Source organism: Bacillus rossius, chromosome 1 (genome assembly GCF_032445375.1).
Source record: "Bacillus rossius redtenbacheri isolate Brsri chromosome 1, Brsri_v3, whole genome shotgun sequence".
NCBI classification, from domain to species: domain Eukaryota; kingdom Metazoa; phylum Arthropoda; class Insecta; order Phasmatodea; family Bacillidae; genus Bacillus; species Bacillus rossius.
Window position 1 is genome coordinate 369,443,986 of NC_086330.1, and position 14,488 is coordinate 369,458,473.

Here is a 14,488-nt window from a genome sequence, read left to right on the forward strand (position 1 = left end):
AATGAATCCGCGAATTTTTCCGGTCTCTACGTATAACTCATAATATTTATTGTAGAAAAATACACTCTAACTCATGTGTATCTGGCACTTGGATTGACTTGGCCCTCGGGAACAGTTCGCGGGCTCTCGTGCCAAGTCACTATAAACTACTTCTTGGTGTCTGCGTCGAGGCCAGGTTCGTGTGATTAATGGCGTGACGTTTTGTAGCCATCTTCAGTTGTCGATCGCCCTTGCTCGCCCAATGGTCGGGGGAAGACCGTCAGTTATGCAGGCAAGGCCTCGATCTTTGCGTTGCTCGCGCGATATTGCTCACAGTTCACCTTTTACTGTCTTATTTGTTAAGCCGTGCCGCCTTGTCTCACACTTAACCACATACACCCTTACTAAGTAGACACATGCAAGGTAAGTTTAATAAAAACTATAGTCAAGAAAAACGAAAAAAAAAAGTACTCAAAAATAGAATAAAATAAAAACTAAACTAACAGTATCACTAGGGGCAGGCAATTTTCGTGAATATATCTGAACGCCTATTAGACTCCAACAAGATATACCCACACCAACAGTTTATTCCTTGTGATTGGCGGCCGTCTGCGAGAGAAGTCGTTGCCTAGTTTGACCGAGCCACTCGGTATGCGTTTGCTTCCGCAGTGAATTACTGTGATCGGTAGGGACAGGAAAAATTCGCGGGTTCAATGACCTGCAGGATGAACTCCATAGTTCTACGTACACTCGGTCAAATGTCACCCACTCATTGGCTGCTGTATTGTGAGACGTCCCAACGTAGCAGATTGTGATTCGATAATGTTTTGGTCGGGCGTTTCTCATTGGCCCAGAGTCACCCAGGTGAGTTGTGAGCCAACAGCAGAGGCAGCACTGAGGTATAACTATTTGTATTTTAGCCTGCCGCGAAATGAATTTGCGAATTTTTACGGTCTCTACTCATTGGCTATTGACTCGTGACACCCGTCAACTGGGACGCTTGCGATTCGATACTTTTTTGGTTGAAGGTTTTCCATTGGCTCAAAGTCTTTCAGGTAAACTGTAAACCAATCACTAGAGACCGGAAAAATTCGCGGATTCATTTCACGATATGCTAGAATCCAAAAAACTCTACCTTTATATTGCTTCTGTAATTGGCTTACAGTTTATCTGAAGGACTTTGAGCCAATGGAAAACCTTCAACCAAAAAAGAATCGAATCGCAAGCGTCCCAGTTGACGGGTGTCACGAGTCAATAGCCAATGAGCATTCGGAATTTGCCTGAGTAGGTACGGGGTTGTGGAGTTTATCCTAGAGGTCATCGAAAGCGCGAATTTTTCCGGTCTCTATCTATATGTACCTGAACGAAACTCACCCATTCACGGAATACAGACCATGCTACAGTGTTTTTACTTTCAGCTATCCTTGGTTGTTTTCTTTTTTTTTTCGAGAAATATGCATGGCCCTAAGTATCACTAGAGACTGGAAAAATTCGCGATTTTGATGACCTTTAGGATAGACTCCACATCCCCCTACATACTCCGGCAAATGACACCTGTTCATTGGCTATTGACTCGTGACACCCTTCAACTGGGATGCTTGCGATTCGATACTTTTTTGGTTGAAGATTTTTCATTGACTCAAAGTCCTTCAGATAAACTGTGAGTCAATCACAGAAGCAATATAAAGGTAACAGTTGTTTGGATTCTAGCATATCGTGAACTGAACCCGCGAATTGTTCCGGTCCCTACCTAGAGGTCATTGAGACCGCGAATGTTTGCGTGGTGCAGACGAGCAGCTGAGAAGCAGAGGAATGTCGCCGCGAGCTAATCAGACCCGCGCAGCCGGCCGCGGCACGCGCCACTGGCGGCTGTGATAGCGCGGCGGGGCGATAAGGCATGAGCCACCTCGCTCCGCCCGTCCGCCACCCGCGTCCGTCTCGCGTCCAGCGCTGCTTCCAGCGTCACCGGCTTCGTTCTTACTCGGCGCTTTTGAGCCGGTGGGAAACCCCACTACGGTATGCCTGCGCCAGCGACTGTATTAGGTAGGGACCGGAAAAATTCGCGGGTTCAATGACCTCCAGTATAAACTCCTTAGTTCTACCTACACTCGGTCAAATGCCACCCACTCATTGGCTGGTCTCTTGTGAGACGTCCCAACGTAGCAGCCTGTGATTCGATAAAGCTTTGGTCGGGCGTTTCTCATTGGCCCAGAGTCCTCCAGGTGAGTTGTGAGCCAATAGCAGAGGCAGCACTGAGGTATAAATATTTGTATTTGAGCCTATCGCGAAATGTATTCGCGAATTTTTCCAGTCTCTACCCACAGGATACTTGCGCGTATTCTTCTTCTCGTATGTTTTGGCCATCGTGTGGTTCGATCGTGCTGGAAGAGCTGGTGTGCTAAGCGCGTGGTTTGTCGCCAGCGGATGTAGCTGCAGGCATTCGTCGGGATTACTTTTGAACGCTCATTAGATCCGCACCAGAGGTTTCATCCTTCCATTTGCCGTACCTCTGCGAGAGAAGCCATTATTGCCTTAAGGGCATAAGTCCCGTTCCAGGTCTGCTTGCGTTTTGCATAATTAGCTGTAAAAGTTGAATTTATAACATTCGGAATAAAAAATGAAAATTTTTAAGTTTAAATGAAATGCTAGTGGCTGTTGCGTATAGTATGGTTTAAATTTCTTCCAGAAAAAATAATTCAATATTACCTAGCCTTTTAAAATCATCAGAATTTTGTATTATTTTAAAAGGCTAGGTAATATTTAATTATTTTTTCACATAGTAGCTAGTAAACTTTGAACTTTAAACATGAAAAATTATACAGTTTTGTATTAAATTTTATTATCCTTATTCTTACTGCACAAATATGGCAGATAATATGTAGCCCCCAATTCCCCCCCCCCCCTTTACTAGTTCCCCAAAAAATCATAAAATTGTACAAATACAAGCTTATGTATTATCAGTTTGAAAACAGACAAAGTTATTGGTTGTTTGCCTTTAAAAAAAATCGGGTTCCAAAGTATTTGGTATTTAAAGCGCACTGAAATAGTATAAACAAACATTTCACCTTGACATGTATTTTTGAAAATGAATCATTACCGTACGTTAGAAACTTATTTTTCGCAACTATGTGCAATGTGCGCATTTTAATGTCAATGATATATTATTCCCATAACTTCTAGAGGCGTGTTTAGTCCACTGTTCATACATATATGAGTTCCAGTAGCGTTCACAGATTATTTTTTTCCTGTGTGTGTGTGTGTGTGTGTGTGTGGGAGGGGGGGGGGTTAGAACCACTCTGCCCGCCGTTTGCTTTCAAATTATTTCCTTGTATTGGTGTGATTGATAGATGTTTTAGGATTTAGTTAAAAAAAAAAGGACGGTGGTGAGATATACATACTTATATTCAATCCCCATCTCGCCCCTGCTACATCACGGGTTTGTTTCATTAAATATGAGTCTACAGCTTCATCGTACTCTAAACCATACCGTTCGACTTTTTACAATAATATTCCTTCCCATAGAGTCACGAGCTTAAATTTATTGATTTATCCCTTAATTATATTCAGAATTTCGCATGTTACCTACGTAGTCTTTCCTTGTGGTTCATGAGTCTAATTTCCTGCAATTTTTTTAGGTTATTCTTAATGTTCTCCCATATTTCATTTGTGCAGTTATATGCTTTCTCTCGTGTTGGAGTTTTTTCCTCACCTATTTTAAAAGAATTCCGTGTTTTCATGTTCATTTAGCTATTAAAGCCACACCGTACGGAAAAATGTCTAAAAGTGCTAACTTACACGACTCCTTATATCGTTACAGACAAGGTCCAACCTTGGAAGCCATTGGAGGGGGGCGGCAGTGAAACTTTATTTTTGCCGGGGAATTTTTACTAATTGATCAGATAAAGCTTGTCCCCAAGCCATTGACGCATATTGTGTGTGGGTTCAGTCCTTGTCACGTTGCAGTGCTGACGCGCCAAGTATTTCTTGAGTAGAATTTTATGGCATGCGAGGATGAATTCCACCTTTGACAGTGCCTCGGAGTATGACGTAAGAAACCTCACCTTGTACACACTTTCCAAGCGTTTTGCTTATGTGTAAACATTTTTGTTACAACATTGAATAATCTGCCAGGCAAAGCTATCCCAGTGTTACTGAAATATCGTAAAAATTCATATTAATCGGTATCTTTAAAAGTATTACATGCTTTGGTCAGAGTATATATAAATAAACATAGACCCGAAGAAATCAAGGAAAAGTCAGCGAGCTATGCTTTTAATTTATATAAAAATCTAGTAACAGTTCATCTGAATAAAGTCATGTTTTATTTAGTGGATTGTAAACACCGTTATCCCAACTTAACTTATTGAAAAAAATTAAGGCCCTATAGTAAAAATAAAGTTATCAAAACACATATTATATTTTTAACAAGAAGTGAGTAATCTGCGGAAATCCTAAACGGTTATATTTGCATGTTAAACGAGCCAGACCTGTCACCAAGTGTTCCGTGTTGTTGGCGAAGGCTGGACGCTGGAGGTTATCGGGTGACGCGTGTTGTCGCAGGGACAGGGAGCTGCGACAAGATGGCGGGCCGGTGGTGTGGCGCCGCGCCGCTGCTGGCGCTGCTGTCGCTGCAGACGTGCTGCTGCCTGGCGGCCGGGCTGGAGGGCCCCAACATCTGCACGCGCCAGGAGAAGTGAGTACGACCTACCAGTGCGTTGGCAAATACACTGCAGACTAACACCGGGATCACCTTGCGGTGTTGTCACGTCAGCCCGATAGATGGCAGACGGAATCACCAGCAGGGCCGGATTTAGGGGAGGGCAACCGGGGCGAAAGCCCCGGGGCCCCCAAAAAAGGAGGGCCCCCACAAACGGAGGGCCCCCACAATAGAGACTTCGGAAAAAAAAAAAATCTTTCAAATTCCGACAAGTAAACACTAGTAAACATATTTTTCTTTGAAATTCTTTTTTTCGCTGTTTTACCTTTACCTACAGTACTTTGTACATATGTACATGATTATATTATTGTTAAATATTAACAGAAATATTCATTAACACTAAAATTTAATTTCATATAGCTAATTCTTGTCTCCGATTATATTTATGTATGTTTTTTAAATACTCAGAGAATCTACTTGATTTCACAATAAATTATTTATTGGAAAACTCGACTGAAAAAAATTGTTCATTTTATTTGGAAAATAATTAGGGGCCAGGGGGCCTCCGCTCCTCTGTTTCCCCGAGGCCTCCAGACCTCTAAATCCGGCCCTGATCACCAGTATGAACAATGAATACATAATATGGTACCAACATTATGGCAATGCAAATTCTCTTTTTTTTTAATATAGGTACATATTTATGTAGTTCTTCGAATTGCTTAAAAAAATGTTAGTAATAGTTGACACCATATAATATATAATTTAACAAGTTATCTGATAGGTATATATTTTTGTAGTCGCGTCTCTTGCCTGTGTTATTAGCATATAACTGTCCTGTTTTAGTATCCAGTGCATTTGCTCTAAAGTGCGTCTCAGGCCGTAGCTTGTAGTAAGATTAATTCTACAACAGGTTAGAAGATCAGTGTTGTAAGTTTGGCACACTAAATGGTTTCGCCGCCAGATAGCAGTGGAGTTCGACCAACGGGACACCTTTTGACGTGACAACGTCTAATAAATCGACGAACGCCCTCTGCACGCACGAAAAAGTGTCCCGTTACACACATTGTTCCGTTACGCTGTGTCCCGTTGCGCTCATTGTTCCATTACGCTGTGTCCCGTTGCGCTCAATGTTCCATTACGCTGTGTCCCGTTACGCTCATTATTCCGTTACGCTGTGTCCCGTTACGCTCATTGTTCCGTTACGCTGTGTCCCGTTACGCTCATTGTTCCGCTACGCTGTGTTCCGTTACGCTGTCGGCGAGTGCAGTAATAGGTTATGTTACAATTGACTAAAAAATTGTGGTGATTCATATAATTTATGATATATATTATATTACAGTTTATTTACATGAAAACTTGTTCATAATTATATTTAAACTTTATAGCTAAACGACAGTTTATAAAATTAATTATAAGTCATCTACACGTGAACTGTTTCGTCTACTGTTTATAAAGTGAAGTGAAAAATTAATGTGGTTTTCATTGCTTATTACAACAACAATTTCGGCAATAAAGGTTAATTATTCTTGCATTTTAAAAATCTGATTACTAGTATAATTTCAAGTATTTATCCTTTTATTATTAAAATAAAAATTATTCGATTTTATTAATAAAAGTATGCAATCATTTCATCAATGTTTTGTTATGACGTTGTCACGTTAAACTATTATCGTCCGTAAACCGACTTTACAGACAACCAATTTTTTTTAAATGCAATAGGCGCTGTTTAAGAATATTAAATTAAAATATTAAATATATATAAACTCTTTCCATACTTTATGTTTTTGAATTACAAAGGCTTGATCTTTCTCTCGTAGTGGTTTTAAATTTGGTTTTGAAACAGGCCTAGTATTATGTCCGTGTGCTAAACTCAGTGTAGTAGAAAGTATGATGCTAACATAGAATATTAAAGGCTCCCACATAAAAATAAGATAATTATGCAACAGGAAGATCCCGAAGATGACGAAGTAAAAAAAAATAAAAGTGCGTGCAATCAACTTTGAGGTTCACAAAAAAAATTAATTGTACAACCTAATCTTAAATACCACTCCTATTTCCGGTTATAGGCACAATCATTGAGCATATTGCATTTAGGGTAAATTTTCTGAAATTATAAATACATATGTATAACTTCGTTTATATGTATAATTAAAAAAAAATATACGAGAAAAATGTGATAAAGACACTATATTCATGAAGTTCAAGGTGAAACTATCTAGATACCACGAAACAAAGTTAATTTAACAGAATCCTCAGTGTCAACATTTTCCTAAATCTTCCATAATACTTGAGACAGTACAAGCCATACAAAATAAAACTGTAAAAGTGTTAGTCTTGAAACAAAGAGGTGAGGACCAATTACAGTTTTATTGATTACGGTACAAATATTTGCATCATTAATAGATAATCTTAGTTAAAAATGCCCAATCACCAATGACTCGCACTTAAAAATGTTTATTCTCGAGTCACTAAGTTCCACAGACGGCACTCCTCACTGGGCAGCACTCCTGACGCAGAGGCAAGATCATGCAGCGGGGAGGGGTTGTGATGGGTGTGGCGAAGCGGGCTATCGACGACCCTTGCAATCCGGCCAGGCGCGCGTGGCATGCCTTACGTCAGCGGACCGCACGTGGCAGTGCAGGGCCGCCAACCAGCTCCGAACCTGGCATCGCGTCTCTGGTCTCTCGCGTTCGTAACAGTATATTAAAAAAAAAAAAAAAAATTGTTGTCTGTAAAGTCGGTTTACGGACGATAGTTTAACGTGACAACGTCATAACAAAACATTGATGAAATGATTGCATACTTTTATGAATAAAATTGAATCATTTTTATTGAATTATCACTATTTTGTATGATAAAAAGGAGTGAAAAAGTGCGGAAAATTTTATAGTTGTCCAAAATCATCCCTTAAAAATAACCCGTTATGGGCTAGGTTTACAAAGGTCAGTTGTTATTCACAGCCAATAAATCAGCTGCATTTAAAAATAAGGAGCAACATTGCTGTGTAAAGTCCTAAAGTAATCATTAAAGATGTAAAGTGGCAGCTTCTGGGAAATAGGTGAAAAAATAAATAAAGGTCGGTTAGGTTAATTACATTTATAATGTAAAATCTATGTCCAAAAATTTATACACTCAAAAATTGTGTTTTTCAACTAGCTACAATCCTCAGAATTAAAAACCCATGAAACATTTTAATGCCCCTTCGCAAAAACGACGAGGTAGAGTCCAGTCAATGAAAAGTTGTAGAGGGAAATGGAAGGAACACAATTTTTGACTTTGGGACTTTGTTTGGACTAGTAAGGAGGTAAGCATAATAAAAGTCCCCACTTCTTGGGGGTGAGCGGGAGGGACAGGGGCATGTAGAAAGTCCCTTTTTTCGGTTTTTCTCTTATATCTCGGAAACTATACGCTCTAGTGAAAAGACCAATCTATACTAAAATAAAGCTTAGAAAATTTTCCACAAAATGTATTCAGTTCAATTTTTTTCTATCTCGTATAGTTTATGAGATATTTGCGTTCAAATTCGCTAATTTTTAGGGGGGAAATGTTTTTTCTTACTCTTTTTGCCCTATTTGACTAGATAACCTTTTATCCGTTCGTCGTACGTAAAGGTCATGCAGAAAGAAAGTTGTAGAGAATTAAATTTTCTTTAAGAAAAACCAACCATTTTTATTTTATCTTCAATCATTGTAAAGTTAGAGCAATTTTACCTTTTTGTGTAAATCGCGAGATTTTTCAGCATAGTTTAAATTCCCTATTTTTTGTTATTCCACTGATATAACTCTAAATGTAAGCCAATACATACGTATTAATTATATGTATGAACAGTATCAAGTATCAACTACATATAGGCTAAGTGGCATATAAAGAAATAATTTGAACATATATATTTGCCTTAACTTATATACCTAGTTCTTTAACAGCATAATTAATTTGGTGTCGTATAAAACTATTTTGGACACCCTGAATGTAATGGAACAACTTTGACAGCTCCATCTCTTACCCCTTAAGAAATGCAGTTACTATATATGATGAAAACTTCCTAATAATACTCATAATTGGCACTTTATCAAGGATCACTGAATTGTTGTTAATTAGGAGCAATAATAACCCTCTACACAAGCAATAACACTTGTATACAATTAAATTTATAAAATATATAATGTGCAATTAATAATGTATAATATATGTATCTATTAACTGTACATTCATTCCGCAAAGGAATTGTGTTAGGGTGAGTATAGAGGCAACAACAGTTGTACTTAACTATTTTACTGACACATGAACTTGTAAATGTTTTTGTGGAACTATGTTACTTTTCAATTAATTATATATTATTACCTTATAGTACAATTGTGCAGTAATAGTTGTTATCAATTCCTGGCTCTTTTGGGGTGGGATGGTCCGGGCTCGTCATGGGAACTTAGCCCTGGGGTGGGTTCTGCTTCGTTTTCCTCTTCATCCGTTGAGGAAGGTGATAGACCTTGGAGAATGACTGGCAGAGTATCGATGTCGAGTTCTTCATCCTCATTGTCCAAGAGGGGGCCCCCATTAAGGCAGTTACCCTGGCAACTTTGGCAGGCAGGGTAACACTTGAGAGATACCTTTCTGCAACCGCATTTGGTGGTGGCACAATCCTTTGTGCACCGACAAAATATCATTTTTAATATTTCATCTGGTGCAACCTGTTGCTTACTGTGCACCGGTATTAGAAATTTATTGGTGGTTAGCTCCCACCCATACATCTGAGGAGGCAGCTCATGTCCCAACCACGTCTGGACTTGGTGATATGTCCTCAGTGAATGTTGTTTCGCTGCCCCCTCAGTTGGTGGGAGGCATGAGATGTCCAGTTTGATATTGGCTACCGATTTAACCAAAGATTGGTAACGGTAAGCATTTAAAGACCTCTCTTTAGGTTGGGCCCCATACCACCTCAAAATACACTTTTTTCCAGCTTCCTCTATATCATCCTTTGTTTAGGACAGGTCTGAGAAAACTGCAGCAGCTCCCTGGACATCTGGAGACTTAAAATACATTTTGATAAATCCAAGCTTACTCTTTCGGAAGGCTGCTGAGATGGTATCGCACCCAGTGAAGGCATGTAGAAAAAGTATATCTCGCAGCCCCTGGGTCTGAAGCTCCTGGGTAGAAAACAATGAAGGATTTATGTTTCCACATCCAGGCTTCACGAAAATTATATCCTGGTCACCAGGTGTTTTGGCCATCAACAGGACTATTAGGTCGATATCCTCACCTATAACAGCAACAGCAGTGGTATGTGATAACTCTACAGCTGTGTCTACAATGAGGACATCGGCATCGTTCTGTGCTTGAAGGGTACTGATTCCATGTGCCTGTAGTGTGACCTTTAGCATGTTAATCAGTCGACTTTTGTTGTAGACATTTGAAAGGAAGTCTTCCTGCTTCACAGTTATGACTGTCTCCTGATTGAAATGTATGTCGGCTGACTTTCTGAGATGGTACCGCCTTTGCTGCTCAGCGACCTTGGTACTTGATGAGGATCTCGTGTACCCATCAAACACTACAGTAGAACTCCTTCCACGATAGTGGTTGTTCACGAAATTGGAATACCCATCACAAATTACAGATATCGTGGAACCTCTTTGCCATATAAATTTGTGGAGGAGAAGTCCTCCGTCCATAACAATGTCAAAATGTGTCACATGTACTTCTTTGGTTGTTGCTTTGAGCTCTTTGTAGAGAACCGACTTCCTCGATTTCCTCATCCCACCCTCATTGAAGAAACCAAAGGGAAAGGAGCTAATTCATATTGCAAATAAGTTTTAAATCTTGGTCAGTTTTCTTGCTTATGGCTATGCGTTGGAATAGCAAAAAAGGATCCACCGACACTTTTTCGTCATTGATCTTGATTGACGAGCTTACAGTCAAAAGGGGGAGTACTAGATTTTTTCGAGACAGTTTAATATCAGAAAATGGGCAACTCACCATTTTAGCTATTGCTTGTTTACCAACTGTAACAGCATTGTAGCATGTGATTGTTTTGTCACCAACCACCCCCGTCGCAATGGATATGATGTCGCTGGTAGCCGGAAAGGGAAAATATTTCCCAAACCACTGAATTAGTTTGGTAACATCCGCTGCATCCTTAATTTGGCGGGCTTGTCCAAAATCTTTGTGTTGCTCACTTGACGTGAATAGAACCCCACAAAACTCTTCTATGGAGGTGCATTTCTACTGTACTGTATCTCTACAAAGGAGCCCTGAAAGTTCTTCCATTCGATTCCCGGTGCCAAAAATAGTATGAAACGATACCAAACAATATTACTTTTGCAGAAATATATATGTACCTGAAAAAAACACATATACATGTATACAAATAATTTATTTATGTACCACTTATATATACTATATATATTACATGTTGTTTATACGCATAAATATGTAGGTATATATTAACTTATATATAGTTAGAGCAGTGGAATAGCGAAAAATACGGAAGTTAAACTATTCTGAAAAATCTCGCGATTTACACAAAAAGGTAAGATTGTTCTAACTTTACAATGATTGAAGATAAAATTAAAATGTTTGGTTTTTCTTAAAGAAAATTTAATTCTCTACAACGGTCTTTCTGCATGACCTTTACGTACGACGAACAAATAAAAAGTTATCTAGTCAAATAGGGCAAAAAACGTAAGAAAAAACATTACCCCCTTAAATATTAGTGAATTTGAACGCAAATATCTCATAAACTATGCGGGATAGAGAAAAATTGAACTGAATACATTTTGTGGAAACTTTTTTCAGCTTTATTTTAGTATAGATTGGTCTTTTCACTAAAGCGTATAGTTTCCGAGATATAAGAGAAAAACCTAAAAAAGGGACCTTCTACATGCCTCCCGCTCACCACCTAGAAGTGGGGACTTTTATTATGTTTACCTCCTTACTAGTCCAAACAAAGTCCCAAAGTCAAAAATTGTGTTCCTTCCATTTCCCTCTACACCCCCCTTTTAAACATTCATTGACTGGACTATAGGTATTAAACTTGGATACCAAAACGGCCTATTTCTTAATTTATTTCATTTAGGCCAAATAAAGACTTTCATAATTTACAGCAAACTTAATTAAAACGAAAAACGAAAACAAAACAGGTTTAGTAAATGTGGATCCTGTATCTAACCAAAAAATTATAAATAAACAAAAACTAATACCTTTTCATCCAGTCATACCTTGCCATTGCTTGCGATGATATGCCGAAAATGTACTCTTCCTGGAAGCGCTGTTCATTACAATTTTCTGCAAATAAAAATCACTAACCATGCAGTTTCTCTCGTTAACACCCCCCCCCCCCCCCCAAACAAACATTGTAGGATGTTTCTCTGTTGCTGCGCCAGCACACCCAGCGGGAGAAATTTTCCCTGTGCCAAACTGGCCCATAAGAAAACCCGTTTTCTTCCCAGCCTGTAGTAGAATTAACCTTACTTATATGCCTTTAATGCAGGAGGTGGTCATGTCTGCATGATTACATGCTAACTGCGTGAAGCCGTTTATTTCCTTCAGCTAATTATTGCGCCATATTGGTTAACCACCCTAAGCATTGGCTGAAGTGTAGTGTTTGCAGTGTAAAAACAGTTTTAAATGATATTATTTTATTAAAGTGACCGTTTTTAACGACGAAGATTCTAATTCATACTTACTAACCATCATCAGGCGTGATCAAGCATCATTTTCGCAGTGTTTTGGGTGTATACAATATGGCGATGGCGAGTTTAAAAAGTGACCGTCTACGTCACAGCATGCCGTCTCCTGGACATTCCTAACTCCGTGGTTTAAGGCTAGACACTGCTAGTTAAGTTTGGCCCAGGTAAAAAAACCTGGGCTCATTCACGTGAGCAGGCCTTGAGGATGGTCCTAGAGTAGATATGGACTGTGCAGAAGAGTTTATACCAACGCGTTATTTGGTGCTTGGACGAGATCCATAGAGATGTATTCGCACCTGGATGAGGTGTAACCACGGGAGCATGCGCCCCTGGCGGCGGGAAACTGATGTCTTCACCCACCCGGCTGCCGGCCAGCTCCTGAAACACAAATCAATAAGACAGTTATTGGGTACTTTCCGAATTACTCTAATTTTTTAATTCCGTGAGGTTTTTTGGCGCATAACTAACAGATTGCGAGCTGGTATTTGGGCATGTCCCCGCTGCTCGGAGGAAACAAGAAACAGGCGAGATTAATCCAGTGCACAAGGAAAATTGCCACAGGACACGATAAAGCACACACTCATATCTCACAAACTTATCACTTTTTTTTTATACACAGGAAAAGTTTTTCTGGACTATTACCCAAGATTTCTTTGGAAACTAGTTGCCATGAAATAGTATATCTTACTACAAGAAAGATATTGTAACTTTGTACAACACATGGCTATATATTTTTGACGTGACAACGTCTAATAAATCGATGAACGCCGGCTGCACGCACGAAAAAGTGTTCCGTAACGCACATTGTCCCACTACGATGTGACCCGTTACGCTCATTGTACGCTTGCGCCGCATCTCTCTTCCACTCGATTGGAACAACCAACGATTTGACTTTTCAATCATGTTTTCGTCGTTTGAATTATTAATATTATGTAATTTAACGATCGTCCACCGATTTTCAGCACAATCGGTACGGTTATTTAAAAGTAATGTTGAATTTTCAAATACGTTTTTGTACGAACAATGGTGTTTTACAGTTACACATAATAATTCAAATTACACCCAGGATCTTTTGCACAATGTTTTAAAAAATATTGTAACACATTATAAATAAGTTTGGTGTATTTGGGATGCGTATTTGTTATAAATTCGTATTATAAAAACGAAATAATATTATTCCCCTACGTTGCTGTCATCTACGGTGACGGACACGAACCGAACGAATCGCGCAATCTACCCGCGTCCGCGGCAACCAGGCACTCGTTAATACATATTTTCCTTTGTTTATCGCGAGGGGCGTTATTATTAATGAATTATAAATACAATTTCGTGCCCGGGGCCACAACTGCATAACATTTTGAGCACTGGAAGCCATAAAAACGTAAAATATTCTCGACTAATTTCAATCTCGGTCCCAGCGCACCACTAGCGTCTGGGTTGGAGATTAAAGCCGAAATTCTTTTTACTAATACTTATTTTATTAACTGCAAGGGCATTTTTATTAAATTCTACGTTTAATTTCACGACGAACAAACTTCGTCGTTAAATGTGTAATTGCGAAAAAGCGTAAAACATTCTCGACGATCTTGAAGTTAGTATAAACATGGCGGCCGACTAGCAGCCGACAATATACTTTAAATTTCCCGCCTACCACTATAAGAAATAAACATAGCGGACTACATACGTTTTTAAAACTTCCACAACACAAAACAAAATTTTTATAAGCATATATACAACATCTGAAATTATTATTTCCAAGATGGCCTCGTGGCCGTGCGGTTTAGCATCGCTCTCCCCGCGGCCGCGATACCTCCCATTTTTGTACTTGTAAAAATAAATACGGCGTGCGCGACACTACTAAAGTAATAAACATATTTGAATTAATGAGTGCAAATGAAAGTAAATTTATCAATTAAATTGTAGATTTCATTTCACTCCTTCTTTGTATCCATACAAAATAGTGATAATTCAAACAAAATGATTCAATTTTATTCATAAAAGTATGCAGAGGTAGATTTTATCATACAAAAGATAGAAAAATATAAAAAAATTACATCCTCAAAGAATAACATATTTTTAATGCCTTAATGGTTTGGTTGCAAAAAACTATTACGGCTCAGTCTCAGGCCGAATTGGATATCATATTTTCTTCTGGATCAATCATTTCATCAAT

General features: G+C 39.0%; 1 protein-coding gene across 4 annotated transcripts in view; it reads left to right on the top strand.

Moving 5' to 3' along the window:
* Positions 1–14,488, top strand: part of LOC134528423 (protein draper) — a 143,155-nt gene that overhangs the window by 51,085 nt on the left and 77,582 nt on the right. For all 4 annotated transcript variants that reach the window (XM_063362025.1, XM_063362027.1, XM_063362026.1 and 1 more), the window contains exon 2: positions 4,540–4,672. In XM_063362025.1, the coding sequence (XP_063218095.1) occupies positions 4,560–4,672 (113 nt within the window). In that variant the 5' untranslated portion in view covers positions 4,540–4,559. The remainder of the gene's footprint in view (positions 1–4,539; positions 4,673–14,488) is intronic.